This window comes from Rhipicephalus microplus, chromosome 1 (genome assembly GCF_043290135.1).
Source record: "Rhipicephalus microplus isolate Deutch F79 chromosome 1, USDA_Rmic, whole genome shotgun sequence".
Classification (NCBI taxonomy): domain Eukaryota; kingdom Metazoa; phylum Arthropoda; class Arachnida; order Ixodida; family Ixodidae; genus Rhipicephalus; species Rhipicephalus microplus.
The window spans coordinates 258,379,437-258,395,735 of record NC_134700.1 but is presented as its reverse complement, the minus strand read 5'-3'; the positions used below and the strand labels follow the sequence as shown (position 1 = coordinate 258,395,735).

Here is a 16,299-nt window from a genome sequence, read left to right as displayed (position 1 = left end):
TACAGCGCAAGCAACGGTGCTCACGAGTAAGAAGTTATCATTGCAGAAAAGGCAAGTTCTCTAGACCACAGCAAATTTTTTAATCTAGCGGTAGATATATATATATATATAGCCACAGGCGTCGTCATCGCTGCAATCATTGCCCAGCTTAACAAAAGTTCTACCGCGTACGAGCAAAATGTCATTTAAGAATCTTTCGCAATGATGGTACATTCAGGAGCATAGTTAGCTGCAATATGTTGCGAGGCCAGTTGCTTGCTTTGTTTTTTCTGATGGTTGGTACGTACACAAAGAGGCATTACAAATAAGCGTGCTAGATGCACCACGCTCTATAAAATTTAATGCTGAAATTTAGAGTAAAATCTTTTTTATGCCTCTGAAATTACATTTTACTTGGAAGAAAGATACCGGCCAATTCAGATATTTTTTCAAAGCAACCTAGCCATGTGGCTGGGCTCATGACGTGCTATCGGTAGCAGAAATAACAAACTAAGGTGGGGTATTTTATCTGTAAGTATATTTATTTATATGTGTGGGTGAACAATGCCTACGTGTGAATCAGAACACTCCCTACTAACGAATTAACACGATCGCAAAGTCATGCCATCATCCCTTGATTGTGTGCACGATTCTGTGGAGGAGTTAACACACAATGTCATGATTTCGTGATTCGTAGCACCAAGATTGCGCCTTTCTTTGACTTTCAAACATAGTTTCAAGATTGCGCCTTTCTTTGACTTTCAAACATAGTTTCTTTTTCCCATGAAAGCGTCAGTTGTTACCATGCAATGTTGATATCAATTACTCTTTGAGTTCCTCCGTGTGTTTTAGAATTGGGAAAATTTGGATGGTAAACCATGCTTTTTATTAGAGGTGCCGTAAAGTTTGAGTTTAGTAAAGCTACATGAACGGTGGTATCACACAGCATTTCGTGGGCAGCAATTTTTTTTTCACGTGGTAGCCTGCATACGCTTTAGGTTAAAAATGTGGTTAACTAGTCTATTTAGACTTTACAGTTACACTGCTACACACTACTTGGCAGGTTTGAACCTTAATATAGTTGATTAATTCTTGCACAATGTTTCCCGTTGAAAGGTAAGTGTAAGAATACTGTTAGACTCCACGCCGGGGTGAATCAACCGTTTAATGGGCCTACCAGCAGCGAGATAGCAGCCAGCGGTTTCAGCAGCAGATGCAGCAGCACGAGCCTCAGCGACAACAAACGTCGTCTTCGTCGTTTCCTTAGCAGAACCCGTATTTGGCTCTACATTGACTCCCCGGTGCGAAAGGAGCCAATCTGGCGACCTATGGCACAGACAGGACTGGTGGGTCGCAGTGAAGTTTTAGACGATCGACGTGCACAGTCTCGCGCCCGCGGCGCCGTTGATCTGTAGGTGGCTGAATAGGTTCAAACATGTAGTTGACTGGTGATGTCTGGCGTAGGATCCGGTACGGACCGTCATACTTGGGTGTGAGCAAGGGCCTGGGGCCGACGATGGCCCGCGGAGCCACACGATTGTTCCAGGCGCGTATGACGAAGGGGATGAGCGTTGGTCATGGGAGTGCTTTTGGCGAGCCTGATCATGTGTAGTCAGCGAACGTGCGGGCTGCCGACATTCTTCGCCATATGTGGCGGCTTCGGCCAAAGTTGTCGATTCTGAAGGGTCTGGGCGGTACAAAAGGATAGTGTCCACAAAGGATGAAGGTTCCTGACCATAAAGAAAGAAGAAGTGTGAGAATCCAGTTGTAGATTGAATTGCGCTATTGTAAGCGTAAGTAACGAATGGCAGTATGCGGTGCCAGTTCGTATGGTCATCGGAAACATACATGGAGAGCATGTCACGCAGCTGCGACTAAATAACTCGGTCATCCCGTTGGTTTGGGGGTGATATGCGGTGGTCGTTCGGTTCACGATGTTGCATTCGCGTAGGAGGGCTTCAGAGCTTCCGACAAGAAGGAACGCCCACGGTCACTGAGAAGCTCGCGGGGTGCACAATGCCGAAGGACGAGGTTGTGCAGAATGAACATGCCGACTTCAAGCGCAGTGACCTCGGGAAGCACCGAAGTTTCGGCGTAGCGCGTAAGGTGGTCCACTGTTACGATGACCCAGCGGTCTCCATTTGGTGTGTATGGTAGGGGACCGTACAAGTCGATTCTGTATTTGTCATTACATAAGCACCGAGGGCACCATCTAAGTCTAAAACTTCATAATTGTTTTTTTTCAGCATTGATTTGGGAAACATATTCCCAGACAGAAATTAACTACCACGCGTATTAGTTTATCTTATGCAGAGTGTACAACGTTACTTGTTTATATTTTCTAAGTTTCTCGTTTCTTAATCACACTTCCAACATCAATATAGTTAGAAGTTTATTATGCGCAGGCATGAAGTTTACGGCCACGACTCTTGTACCTTGTTCAAGCAGTAGCGTCTAACTTATAAACCAGTTTCCGTAGTAATTTACACTTGCAATTCCTCTAACCATTGGTGTATCGTACGCTACACATATGTACTTTTAACGAAAAATCTGGATGTCTCACAAAACACCCGACATTACACGAGTAACGTGTGCAGCCTTAAAACTTGCACTGAGTAGGCTTACGAATTCTATGCAATGTATCAGAACAAGAGGCCGCTGAGCACTGACACATTCGCCCATGCACAATAAGCTGCGTACATGCAATTAGCAAACTTTCAACTTACCAGTGAGGTAAGGAAGCAAGCAAAAGACTTTGGGCCACCAGCCGACTAGGGTATTCATCACGGCGACTCTTCTGATGACAGAGCACACTCGAAACGTTGCCTCGGCGAAGTGCGTGCTCGGAGCGTTGCACGAATAACCGTGAGATATTCAAGAAAATAAGAAAAACAAGTTTTGGCGAGTAACCAGTGGCAGTCTTCAAAGTTTGTATCTCAGAAAGCAGCGAGCAGGACGATAAGGGCGTCCCGTTTTCGTCAAGGATCGAGATATACGCCACCGGTACCAGTCACTATTTCCGCGACCGCGTCACTCGAATCACGTGCAACAAGGAAGAGCAGTTCCATGACAAAGCCCAAAAATTAAAACCAATGAAAGAAGCTCGGCGGCGTGTTAGCGGCGACGACAGCCCGCGCAGCCGGCGTGCGTGGGTGACTCCTTTTTTTGAGGTGAAACCTTGACTGGGACGGTGCCAGTCTTCGCCCTCGCCACCCCCTTTCGTCCGGTGGACCCTCCCCCCTTCGCGCGGTTTGTTTTAGGGCGCCGGGCTTGTCGCTTACACCAAGAGCTGGCAGGCGTGGCCATCGGCTCACGCCACGCAGAGCGCCTGCGCAGCCTACTCCAATCCCGCGGCTCCACCAGGTTTCGGTTTCACTTTTGCGGTGCGCCGCCGAGCGCTCTTCACGTCGCCGCCGCGCCGCCACCGAAGCTGTGTGCTGGCCCTTTCTTTTTGTTTACTTTTCCCCCTGGTCGCCCGATTACTCTGTGCGCTCGCTCGCTGGCTCGATTGACGTTTGTTTGCTTTTCCTCGTCGCTGTCCTCAAAGCGCAGTGGCTTGCTCCCGTGGGTTCTGCTTCGCCGCACATAGAGTAATGGAGTAGCAGAGCACGCTCTACAGGACAGAAAGACAAAAGGAAAAGGGTGTTCGTGTCGACGCGGAGATGAAGTTGTTCATGTCAGCCGCAAAATCCGGACGTCCCACGCAGCCAGCACGCCTCGCCACACTATTTAAATTTATTTTTGTGACCAGCATCGCCAAGTCGTTGTGGTTGGTTATGAAATGATATGAGTGACGGTCCCCGTATAAACCCTCTCTTTTACAGCGAAAGCTATTATGAGATCACAATATAAGTCATTTTCTGCGCCTAAGTTGTCCACCATCGGTGTGCGTAAGCTCTATCGTGCGAAGAAAAAGGAAATAAACAAAAAATATCCAGGAAAGCTTAGAATTCAACCCCACGCCCTATGTGCAGCCGCCCATTATTCTTCCGCAGAGCCACTCCAGAGCTTGGAACTCCTTCGCAAACAGATCTTATGCAGACTTCATGTCAGGGAAGGAGTCACTTTGACGTGCGTAATAGAGCGTTTTAGAAGAGTAAAATAACAATCAGGCCTCACACAATTAAATTGGTTCGCTCGATCAAACACTCAATCTACTTAACACACAGCTCCATATACTGCATGGCACAGCAAATTTTAGCTCCGTGTTCGCATTTTAACCAAACAAAGCAAAAAGTAGGAAGTTTTTTTAATAAGAGCCCCAAAGAAACAGCGTGAAGGCTTCTGGGCATGCGCGAGACTCCAAACAGCGTTTGGGTTTTGCGTTGGGGACACTACTTCTCGAAGTCAGTGGAAGCCTTAAAGCCTGCCTCAAAACACTTCCGGCAAGCACTGATGGTGGAACGCGTTGAAGTGGCGCTTCTCAGCGTGCTCTTGGCTAATAAACGCTGATAAACTAGGCTTATAAAAGCGCGCGTGGTTACCTTCATATAAAAAGTTGCAATTGATACTAAAAAGAGTCTTTTTTTTGCATTTGAGCGTGAATAAACCCAATCTTTGAAGTTATTTTTTGATTATTCAACTGGTTTACTTTTATTTTTGTTTCAGTTTTTCTTTGATGTCATAGTGGCTTTAGAAGTGCAAGGCGCAAGCGAAAACCTATTCAAAAGCTCACATTCTGTTTAACCCAAAACTATCGCACGTAAACGTCTTCGAAGCCTCTAACTTTCGTGAACCTTATTCGAAAACTCCATAAGAAAGCTGGATAGATAAGAAAGTGTAAAGTGAAGGGCAGACGTGGCGCCCGAACTATGTACTGCAGCGCACACTGACTTGCGAAGCTCACAGAGATATACCTGTTGGAATCTTTGCTATTGAGCCTTGCGTGGCGGCCTTGATTCAACGCGGATGCATGCAGCGGTGCCTTAGGCACTGCACGCACACGTTTATACACGTAAATGATTTCTTTCGTCAATATGCAAAGCAGGGACGCTAACGTAGATAATTCAGGCCCTCTCATCTGGGTGCGACGTCGTCCGTCTGTTTTAAAATGCATATCTTGTAAAATATTGTTCTGCAAGTCTAGTTTACGTTGCAAGCGAGCAACTGATGCACAGAGCAATAAGAACTGAGGTTTAAGAGAGTGACGATAGTTATAGCGCGAGAACAAGGACACGAAGGACTTGTCTCTCTGTCGTCGTTCTGTTCTCGCGCTATAACTATCGTCATGCCGACAAGCCCAAGGTTTAAGAGAGGTTTCACGTGCCGGTAACTTTCACTCCCAGTTCTGAAGCGCACATTCATTCACCTGTCGTTTTTTGTCGCTTCCGTCGTTTTTTTTTTTGCTGTTGTGAAATTTTGTTGTTTTTTGTTAAAACGTTGCATTTGGCTGAACAGTGAAGTCCGAATTTTTTATAAAGTTCGCCTAGAAGTAAAACTTTGACCAAGAACTATCGAAATGAACACGTGCACGTGCGGCAAAATATTATAACTTAAATACGTGAAAGTTCCTGCCGTCACGTAAATAAGTGATTGAAATTAGCGGGGCATTTACGAATATTCTGCCTGGGTGATAAGGTGACTGCTGCGGGTGGAGCTTACATTTATCCTTAGGCTGTAACCGACTATAAATACAGTGCCGACCTTGTTGACGAGAAAATCTGCGTTGCTACATTCTTTTTTTTTGCTTATGTAACTCATCAATTTGATTAAAAATTGTGTTACCTTGTTTGTGGCGTCGTAGGGGCTCCCTCGTTTCCTGAAAAGCTCGCAAAACGTTGGGAAGTCATCGCAGAACGACGATGAAAAACCTGCAGCGTGGTGAAGAAAAGTGCCCTCAGCGGCACGTCGTCTACCACGTTCCGTGTGATAAGTGGACCCGCAAACAGCTGCACTCACACGTTCGTTGTCTACCGCGACGTCAGTACTTTCTCGTCGACAAGACCCCGGACCTATGCCAGACTGACACAGGGACACTGGATCTCCCACTTGCGTGGGTCACACAATTCGTGCTCACGAGAATTTCACCGGGCTTTCAAGACGCAGGCTCCTTTTTCAAGCGGAATCACCTGTGAATAGTCAAAGTGCCAGCCCGGGGGAGCACTTGTGCCCATCTTACAGAAATCTGTGGGTGACCGGCGGCACCGGTATTCGAAGCGATGATCTTCCGCAGCTGAAGTGGGCACTTTACCATGGCCACGCCTGAGGTAAGCATTCCCTGCCAATAAACGTCTTAACAGCAGCTAGCACTTGAAAGTGTGACTGTTTTTTTTTTATGGCGTCCAACAAAACACGTTGGATCGAGCCTACGGTATTGTCGACAGATAGCACGTTACGTTTTGAATACCTCCTATTTTGTTTTGGCAAAGCTCAACCTAATGTGGGATGACGCCTCTATCACTGATATGCGTATGACACAATTCGATGATTTCTCCATCTGATAAGCAGAGCACGCTAGTACATATGTGTCTGTAAAAAAAGGTTTTCCCTTACATCTAGCAAAATCAGTTGACAGTTCGCACATAAGCTTGTGTTTGTCTCTCGTTTCCTTGCTCCTTGTTCATTCCTCGTAGCGCGTTACAAGATGGTTATCAGGATGTAGCCGCTCGTTCCTGCGGAAATCAAATCGACATGTTCATGCATCCTATCATTCACACACCTACCCTATTGTCCTATGTATATTTTTGCCTTGAGTGAACTGATCCGGCAAGCCACGCACGTGACAAAGTTACTAAGCTAGCTTGCATTCGCAGTATCAAAGTCACTCATTTAAGATTTGTGCTACAAAATTTGGGCGCGCAAGTATTACTTGAAGTAACTAACTGTAATCAGGTGTCGTGATATGCCTGCCACGTATATTTATACGGCATGATTATTATTCCCTTGATTGCAATAGCCGATATCTTCGTGACTAATTTTCCTTCTAGTGAGTGCTGCCGAAAGATTGAACCTGGAAAAATAAAAGAAAAAATTCTTAGTAGGTATTGTGTGCACCCTGCTGTGACGTGGACTATTCTTTCTATTTTTTTAGCTTTTAGGTCCAAAAATCACAATATCTTGACCAGGAACGCCGTAGTAGAGTACTCTGGAAATTTCGAACATCTAGTGTGCACCTGAACAGGCGCTGAAAGCTAAGTACACAGATTTTCACGTTCCGCCTCTACCAAAGTGCGGCCAGAATTCAATCCCAGGACCTTCGAGTCACCAGTTAAGCACCATAACCACTAGACTATCGCAGCGAGTGTAGGCTTTTTTGCGTGCATGCCTTGTGGTATGCCATTCTCAGTTGTGAATTATTTGTTTGGATGAGCAATCTTCCTGTTCAACTTGTCTGCTTCTCTTAATTTTTTTCGTTGGGATGGGACAGTGTTCAGTCCTTTCTTCTCTCCACCTCGCCTAAAGTAAGTTTTAAAAAAGATAATTGATTCATTCATTTATTCCTCACATTTTGTCATGATTCCGCTATGCAATAATGTACTGGCTTGAAGAATCAGGTACCCTTACAATCTGAGACGCCGCGATGTCCTGTCTATATTTTACGACTAGTTACTATCCACTTTTCTTTTTTGGAATGGAATATTGATTATTCATTCTTTATCTCTCTTTTTTGCAGAAATAACTTCATATAAAGCCACACAAGCACAGCCACTAATATATGGTTGAGAACACATGACCTGGGCATGCGAAACAAAAGTTGACATGCATGAGAGCAAACTAAGTGTTGTAACAATCGCCGAGTGTAGAGCAAGCATAAACTTCTCCCCCCATCAATATCAATCTTTAAGTCGAGACACGTGTGATAAAGAATGTTACAATATCGAAAATCGCAATGATATTGCCACGTTCCTTCCTCAACATTTCTTATCACCCCGTTACGCTGCCACACGATTCTCCGCGCAAACCGTGCCTACAGGGTTCAAAAAGCTTCAGGAGAGCAGTAGATCATTTTGTTGAAGTTATACCCACTTCGTGAGCATTTCAGATTATTTTGAAATCTGCGCCACCGCTAGCTATAACTCTAGAATGTTCGATGGCGACTGTATAAATGTGGTCACGCTTCGCCGCTTGCCAGTTGATCGACGGCCGACACTTCATTCGCCGCTATCAGTGCAAGTGTGCTACTGTAACTCGACTTTCCGTTTACCGGGCACAAGTTCACCCAAATAAACAGATTGATCCAACCATTCAAGCTCCTGCCTTCAGCCATGTCACGATACCATGACATCTGGTGGAGGTGCTGCTTTGTTCATGTACCGGACGCCCCCGTCAACCCTTGAACCCAGCCCACGTCGCGGAGAAGACGCCGACACCAACCAGGAACAGCGAACAAGCCACCAGCAGCAAGGTCTACCCCCGGAGTACGGACCTCTACAAGACAAGGCACGAAATATCAAGGCCATGACCTCGACTGCGGCGACAATGACATCCGCTGTGTCACAGCCCGCGATCGTCATGCATCAACCCAGGGAACCGCCAATTTTGCGCAGGTCATCGTTTGAAGACAGGAGACCTGGCTAGAGACATACGACCGCGTGGCCGCCCTCAACCACTAGGACACTGAAGGAAAGCTTCGTTGCGTGTACTTCTACTTGAAAGACAACTCAAGGACCTGGTTCAAAAATCGGGAGTCTGTGCTTCAAACGTGGGATGTCTGCTGCGGCGCATTCCTGCAAACGTTCACGAGCGTCGCTCGCAAAAAGAGGGCCACTGCTTTGCTAGAGACCCAGGTACAGCTACTCAATGATAATGTTGCCATATTCACAGAAGAAATGACCCGCTTGTTCCGTGACACTGACCCAGACATGCCTGAGGAGAAAAAAGTTCATTTCCTCATGCGAGGGGTCAAACAGGAGCTCTTCGCGGGATTGATGGGAATCCCACTTAAGACTGGTAAAGTATTCCTCACAGAAGCGACAACTATTGAAAAAAAATCCTCGAAATGCGCACACGACTGTTCAACCGCCACTCGGCTCCAGGCTATGCAGAGATGACACCACTATGCTCCGATGATCTGCGTGAGACCATAAGAGAAGCAGTGCGCGAAGAACTTCGCCGAATGTTCCCGTCATGACAGCCTCAAGATTCGTCGATCGCAGACATCGTCAGAGAGAGAATACTGCAATCAATGGATATCCCTGAGACATCGCATCCGCAACCTCAAGCCATGAGCTACGCTGGTGCGCCCAACGCTATACTCCACGCTCTCGTCAAGAGGCCACGCCGCCGAATTTTTGTCGCCAGACACCACCGCCGCCACCACCGACGCCATACCGTTCACATGCCGGTCAGCGTAATGCTCCGAGAAAAACCGACGTGTGGCTCACCCCCGACCACCGGCCTCTCCTCTCTGCTACCACTGCGGGGAAGCTGGCCACACCTACCGCCGCGGCCAGTACCGCCAGATGGGACTACGTGGTTTCCCCATCGACACGCCGCGTCCACAGTGGGGTGAAAGACTACGTGATATGCCGACTATCTGGCCGGAATGCAGAGAACACCCCGAAGATCATCTCGTTCACCTTCACCCGGCCGCTACATGCCACCGCACCGTTGTCAGCACACTGGCCCACGCCGCGGCCGGTCACCCAGCCCATATCAGGAAAACCAAAAGCAGCAACCAATGGAAGTGCGGTTGCTGCACTACAAACTGCTGAAGATCCTCCGCCGCCGACGTCGACAAAACTTCAAGAATCCACCGTCACCTCAACGTAGCCCCGACGTCGAAACTTAGCGACCAGAAGTAGTCCTGATTACGCAACATTGAAACAGTGGTGCGAGCCATCGTAGCCGTGATCCGACGCCGCGACCCAACCACAACGCCAGGCGGCAAACTAGCGACCTCAAAATTCTCGTCGACGGCCACAGCGTCACAGCTCTCGTCGACACCGGAGCCGATTATTCTGTTATTAGTGAGACTTTAGCCCAGAAGTTGGAGAAAGTTAGGACCGCTTGGGAAGGCCCTAAAACTCGTACTGCTGGAGGTCACCTAGTGACACCAGCGGGAATATGCGTAGCTAGAGTGACCATTAACAGTCAAATTTATCCCGCAAGCTTCGTAGTACTGCAGCATGGCTCGAGAGATTTCATCCTTGGAAGGGACTTCTTGAGCCTCCACGGTGCAGTCATCGACCTGAGAACAAAGTCAATAACACTAACCACAGAAAAAAACACTGCCACCACACACATCGTCAGGAAGGCGTACTTTGGATGCGCTGGAAGACCAAGTCACCACTCCTCGCTCCAGCGTCAGCGTTTCCGTCGGCCTTCAAGAATCAACAGACGTGCAAGGCGTCGTTCGCGGCGACCAACACCTGTTGATCAACCGCGAAGTTTGCGTCGCCAGAGGACTAGCCAAGCTGCGAGGAGGGAACGCAAGAGTGATACTCACGAACTTCAGCAACAAGTACAAGCCCGTGAGCAAATTTAGGCACGACGGTTGCCTACAACGAAGAGATGCTGGAAGCCAGCAACGCTTTCGCCCTCACCGATTCCACCAAATCTACTCTGACTGATACCCTTCAACCAGTGTTCGACGTTAATCCGAACCTTTTGGCACATAAACAAGAGCCGCTCGAAAACCAGCTCCTGAAATACAAGAACTGCTTTTCATCGTCATTGAGAATTCGACAGAACCTTGTCACGAAACATCGAATCGTATAGAAAAAAATGCCAGGTCACTCCGTCAGAGTCCGTACAGAGTTTCGACATGGTAACGAGAGGCCATAAAGAAACCAGTCGACGAAATGCTCTACGACGACACTATCCAGCTTTCAAAGAGCCCATGGGCGTCACCGGTGATGCTAGTGAAGAAAAAGGATGGAACACTGCGCTTCTGCGCTGACTATGGCCAACTCAACAAGATAACGAAGAAGGACGCATATCCTCTCCCCCTAATTGACGACGCCCTTGATCAACTCCACAACACGACGGTCGACGTTGCATTTGCTACTAACAGTGCAAGTGTGCTACTGTAACCAGACTTTCCGTTTATCGGGCAGAACTTCACCCAAATAAACGGTTTGATCTGACCATTCAGTTCCCCCCTCCCTTCAGCCACGTCCCGACCCCATGGCAACATTCTATCTTGTTGTGTGCACAGTGAGACCAATGTCCAAACGTGACATAGTTTGTCATGTATCAGAAAAGAAACCAACACATTATTCAAGGAAAATTATTCTCCTAAACGCTCGGTCATTGCAGCAGATTATCAAAAATTCAGAAAGCTAGGCGCGACAAAGGTATCATTACGCGATTGCGTGCTTTCTCTGCGGTTTGAAAGGAAAAAAAGCAAGAACGTGACTATAAGTATTCCATCGACGGCGTTCTTGTCAGAATACGCGCTGCGTTAATAAAAGTAAGAACAAATATTTTAAAGTACTGAAGCAAATAAAGCGGGTATATTACAGAAAACTAACAACAGGGTGTTAGGCTTTTTTTCTGTGTTTGGGGTAGAACAATTAGGCCAATGAAATGGTGTTCACTGTGCTATCTAGGCTTTCTTTTTCAACATTTCTCTGATTTAAAACGTATCATGTTTTTGTCATAGCCCTGTGCAATGACGTTAAGTATACTCCTTAAAGACAAACCAGCACGAATAAATTATTGTTCATACCAACTCAAAATCACCATTTTTATCCAGTGTAGAGAACACGAACGCTAGTGTGTCCTCGAGTCCATGCCCTACAGCTGCTATAACGGTTGGTCATGATGCCGCTGAGCAATAAACATCTTCAAAGTGGTGAAGGTACTGCTCCTTCGAAACATCCGCCCTGCAGCTGCAATCCCCCCCCCTTACATTAAACTATGAATAAAAGCGCGTCTCAGCAAACAGGTTCTTTTTCATTAGTCGTGTGCTCTACGTTCTTCGTCACAGGGTTCTATGTTCAGCGGCGCGGGCGATAGTGACGTAAAAGACTGACTATCGTCGTACGAGAAAGCAAGTGCGCATAACAAGACGGGTGATGCCGCCAAACTCAGTCGCGTCCTTTTTCAACTTGCGTTTGTGTCCGTCATTTGTACAACAAGCACGACAAATTTTCCGGCAAGATCAAAGTGTACAAGATCCTTAACTACACCAAGTTCAAAAGTGAGACATTAGTTTCATCCTCGCCTTCACTACTCTTCCTACAAGCGTGATATCATCCTCGCCACTGTTTTTTTTTTTTTGAAAGCACGTGTAATGTCAGCACTAAGCGTTGAGCCAGTCAAAACTTTGCGCTTTTCGACTACTCGCGGCTATCTTCCCCTTGATCTGTCACAACCACAAAGTGAAATCAGGGAAATCAGTTCAAAACAAGGTGAAATCAGTTCATTATCGCGCACACTAGCCATGCGAGACAAGCGAGAACGGGCGCGCGACTGGATGGTAAAATAGAGTAGGTGACTTTTCACAAGATACATCTCTCGCATATAGAACACTCGAGATCTAAGTCCATCCTTGGGTCACGTGAACCAACAGCTGTCGTCACGAATTGTGCCGAACAAACGAGAAACGCAAGGAGAGAATGATACGCTCGTTCTTCGTATTTTCAGTTTTATTTTAAAAAGCCCTTTTCGCCCACTTTAGCAGTGGCGTTCCACCATCCTGCTACACAATAGCTGCGAAAATAATTGCTCTTACAAGAACGAGCACAGCAGTCGGTTAAATTACTTACCACCTACACCAAAAACGTTTTGGACTGGTGCAAGAGGGTCAACCATGATGATGGAGGCACATGAAATTAGATGTATAGAAAAAGTAGAGTATATATTACATACCTTCAATATTCTGCTTGCAAAGAATCCTCGGTGGGTAACTGAAAGCGTTGCAATGTGCCAGAGTTACAGATAATTTCGTCGCCACACGCACCCGCTCTTCCCGACTTCCACTCTCTGAGGCCTTTACAATCGGAGAGTAGTGCAAATAGAAAGTATCACGGGGAAAAGGTGGGGGACTTCCTACCTTGTGGGCTCGCCTGTGCCTGCACTGCTGCCACTTTCTTTTTCTCATACCTTACTTTGACATACTTGAATACACAGTCTCACCAGAAAAAAAAATGAGCTGCACAACACTCACATTTCAGCGCAAGAATGAATCGCTCACGTTTGGGCATTTTTATGAAATGCTTTTTGCACACGCATCCCATCCCGGATCACCTGTATATCGTTAATACGACTCTAACTTTTGGTCTACGAAGCATCAAAGCTTTTATGTTTGCGTTTACAAAAGATAAAGCGGGACCATCAAGGACACAAATTGTATTTTCTTCGGCCAAATTCTTCGACGTGAAGACAAAGAGTGGAAAGCCCTGCAGCCGCGAAGCTGAGAAGCACACCCGTGTCGAAGCCGGCTACTATAGCCCGCGCGCGCAACATCTACGCGCCGGATTCGGGGTCATGTTCCGCATGCCAACTCCTCAGCGCCATTCGAAATCACGTAGGGCAATAAATAACTGAACTTGGGCGCGCTACGTAGCGGCCGGTGCCTGGCGGATCCACCGCTAAAAGCTAGAAACAAGCAATAAAGTAAAGAAAAAATGTGCAATACGAAGGCAGAGGGGTGGTGAATGTGTCATGATTTTCTATTTTTGCGAAGAATACCAAAAAAAAAACGGCACAGTTCGAGAGACGGAACGACGAAGCAAAAAGAATAGAAATAAAAGTGGGTGGCGTACAGTGGAGCCGAAATGCGGTACGGAACGCAATCGCGCATCTTGTATGTAGCACTGTGCGGTGTTTTGACTGCGCACGTGGCGCCATAGCTCAATGGGCACGTACTAGGCAAAGAGCCAGCGCAGTTGGGGAGAGCTTCAGCCTTATACGGTACGCCGAGGTATATACGGCGGGGAAATAACCGATAACGTTAGACCACCCCGATGCTCGCGGTGGTGCTTGCAGACACTTTGGTACTGTTGGCCTCGGCTTTTTTTACTACCTTTCCACTCGGATTCACTGGCTCGTGCAGTCTTTTTTTATTCTCTCTCTCGCCGCCAGGTAGCGCGGAGACTTCGATTATGAAAATAAATGCGACGTTTTCGCATTTTGCCGCTGATGTCACCGTGTTCTGCTTGGATTTGAACAGCGAATATACACGTCACAAAACCTAAAATCCACCCATCGCCATTCTCTTTGTCCTCTCAATTTTTTTTCTTTTTCGTTTTGTGCATCACTGACTGAAAGTGCGATCGCACACACAGCTGAGAGTGAAAACATAAAGCCTGGCCTGAGGCAAGCAGAAAAAGTAAATGTGTTTTGTTCAACGCTTCTCAGTCAGTAGAACACGTGTTTTCTCCGGTGTGACCAGAAAACACACCGAACGCACTTACTTTTGTGCCAAGAACGACTGGTTGTGTCGACAGTGTGAGTTGTTCGTGCACCTCATCATGTCATTGCGTGGATACAACGAAACTGAATGTTCAAGTAACCATGTCACTCCCGGCTATAGTTGCCAAAGGGGTATTCAATGTACTTGATGGTTTACCATTGGTATTTGACATGCAGAGATGGTTTCCTGTGCAGCTTTTTGTTGAGTATATATTCCCACCTAACACATACATTTTTACGTGTTAGAAATGCGATGATGATGAATGATTGATTGATATGTGGGGTTTAACGTCCTAAAACCACTATAATATGAAAGACGCCGTAGTGGAGGGCTCCGGAAATTTCGACCACCTGGGGTTCTTTAACGTGCGCCCAAATCTGAGCACACTGGCCTTCAACATTTCTGCCTCCATGGGAAATGCAGACTTCGGAAGTGTGTGAGCTAGAATGCTAATCGTTTGTTTTCTACATAACAGTAACATGTAACAACTTTAACTTGAGTCCCTCATCGTTACACTAAATATGCAATATTGTTACTGTATCCACCGCCACGGTCTGCAGTGGTGATGGTGATCGGCTGTTGAGCTGAGGTTTCGGCTCCGATCCCGGCCATGGCGGCCTCATTTCAATGGAGACTGAATGGCAGAGGCCCGTGAACTGTGACTTGTCAGTCCATGTTTGAGAACACCAGATGGTCAAAATTTGCGCAGTCCTCCACTACGGAATCTCATACGCTGGTCTAGTGGTTAAGGTACCCGGTAGCTCGAATCCCGGCTGTGGCGGCTGCATTTTCTATGAAGACGAAAATGCTGCGGGCCCGTTTGCTCAGATTTGGATGCACGCGAAGAACCCCAGGTAGTCAAAATTTCCGGAGCTATCTACTACGGCGTCTCTCGTAATTATGGGGTTGTTTTGGGATGTCCAAACCCACATATCAATCAATCATACTCATGGTGTGGTTGTGGGACATCGTACCGCAAATATTTTTTTTATTATGGTCTCTTACGACAGGTTTACATATGATTCTTCTTAAGTGTACCTACTGCGTTTTTCTCTCCTAATCTGCGCATATGCGCACCGCAGCCATCAAGTTTCCAAACCAACAAAAATAAAGTTCAGCCATCATCTATCGATAGCGCTCCACGATCGCCATCACGCCGGCCTGGGCTCCTGCGAGCGGTCATTAGCTTTCATTAGGCATTCCACCCTGGCACTGGGTAGCTTCGAGGTGCAAGGGCGTTGGTGCACGTAGTCGGGCACACGCGGAATAGAAAAGCGGCTGCGTAGACAGCGCGGTTAGGAGCGACTCCGCTCCGGAGGACACTGACTGACGGGCGGAAGAACAAGGTGGTCAGAAAAAAACAGGGGCGAGGCGAGGGTTCCGATCTATGGCAAAAGGCTTAGTTCAACTAAGGAGCACCGCTTGATCACAAAAAGAAATCTGCCGTGGGTCGAATTCCTAATATGTAGCGACGAGCTGGCGACATAAAAGCTCGATTAGTATGCGTCCTGGCAGTCAGTGTGCTTGCAGTGCGTGAACAGAGCGGGCCTGCTGGAAGCTGCCGGCCGGACCGCTTCATAGTATAGCTGCTGATGGTCGTGGTTGCAGTGTGTTCTCTCGCCTTCTCCGTTATCGTAATGGGCTGTTCGAACAGTGTGCGTTAGCTCGCACGGTTAGGCCAACGTGGGCGTTTGTATTCTGCCGCTGCTATAAGCAGTGTCGAATTTTGTGCGAGGTTTCGTTACACGCCCAGGAACCGAACTCTGTGTCTGCGAAGGTGCGGCAGCCACGCCTGGTGCAGCGGAGGAACGTTGAGTAGTGGCTGTGGGATTAACTTGTTTTCTGTTTTGCATAGGCGGAAACTGACCCAACGTGCGATTGTATTTTTGTGGCATTAAGAAGTTGAGACATATTTGCAAATCACAACACAACCGGCGAAATAGCTGATACTAATTTTTTTTTAATTTACTTATGAGAAAACGAGGGAATGCAGTATAGTGCTGTGCAGCGCGAGTACT

At 47.1% G+C, this 16,299-nt stretch overlaps 1 protein-coding gene across 6 annotated transcripts in view; it reads right to left on the bottom strand.

Moving 5' to 3' along the window:
* The window catches only part of LOC119164682 (lachesin-like), a 187,975-nt gene that overhangs the window by 162,061 nt on the left and 9,615 nt on the right, over nt 1-16,299 (bottom strand). For 2 of the 6 annotated variants that reach the window (XM_075893797.1, XM_075893816.1), the window contains exon 1: nt 2,706-3,145. The exons of the other annotated variants lie outside the window; for them this stretch is intronic. In XM_075893797.1, coding sequence (XP_075749912.1) covers nt 2,706-2,763 — 58 coding nt within the window. In that variant the 5' untranslated portion in view covers nt 2,764-3,145. Of the gene's footprint in view, nt 1-2,705; nt 3,146-16,299 lie in introns of those variants that run through there. 6 annotated transcript variants of the gene reach the window in all.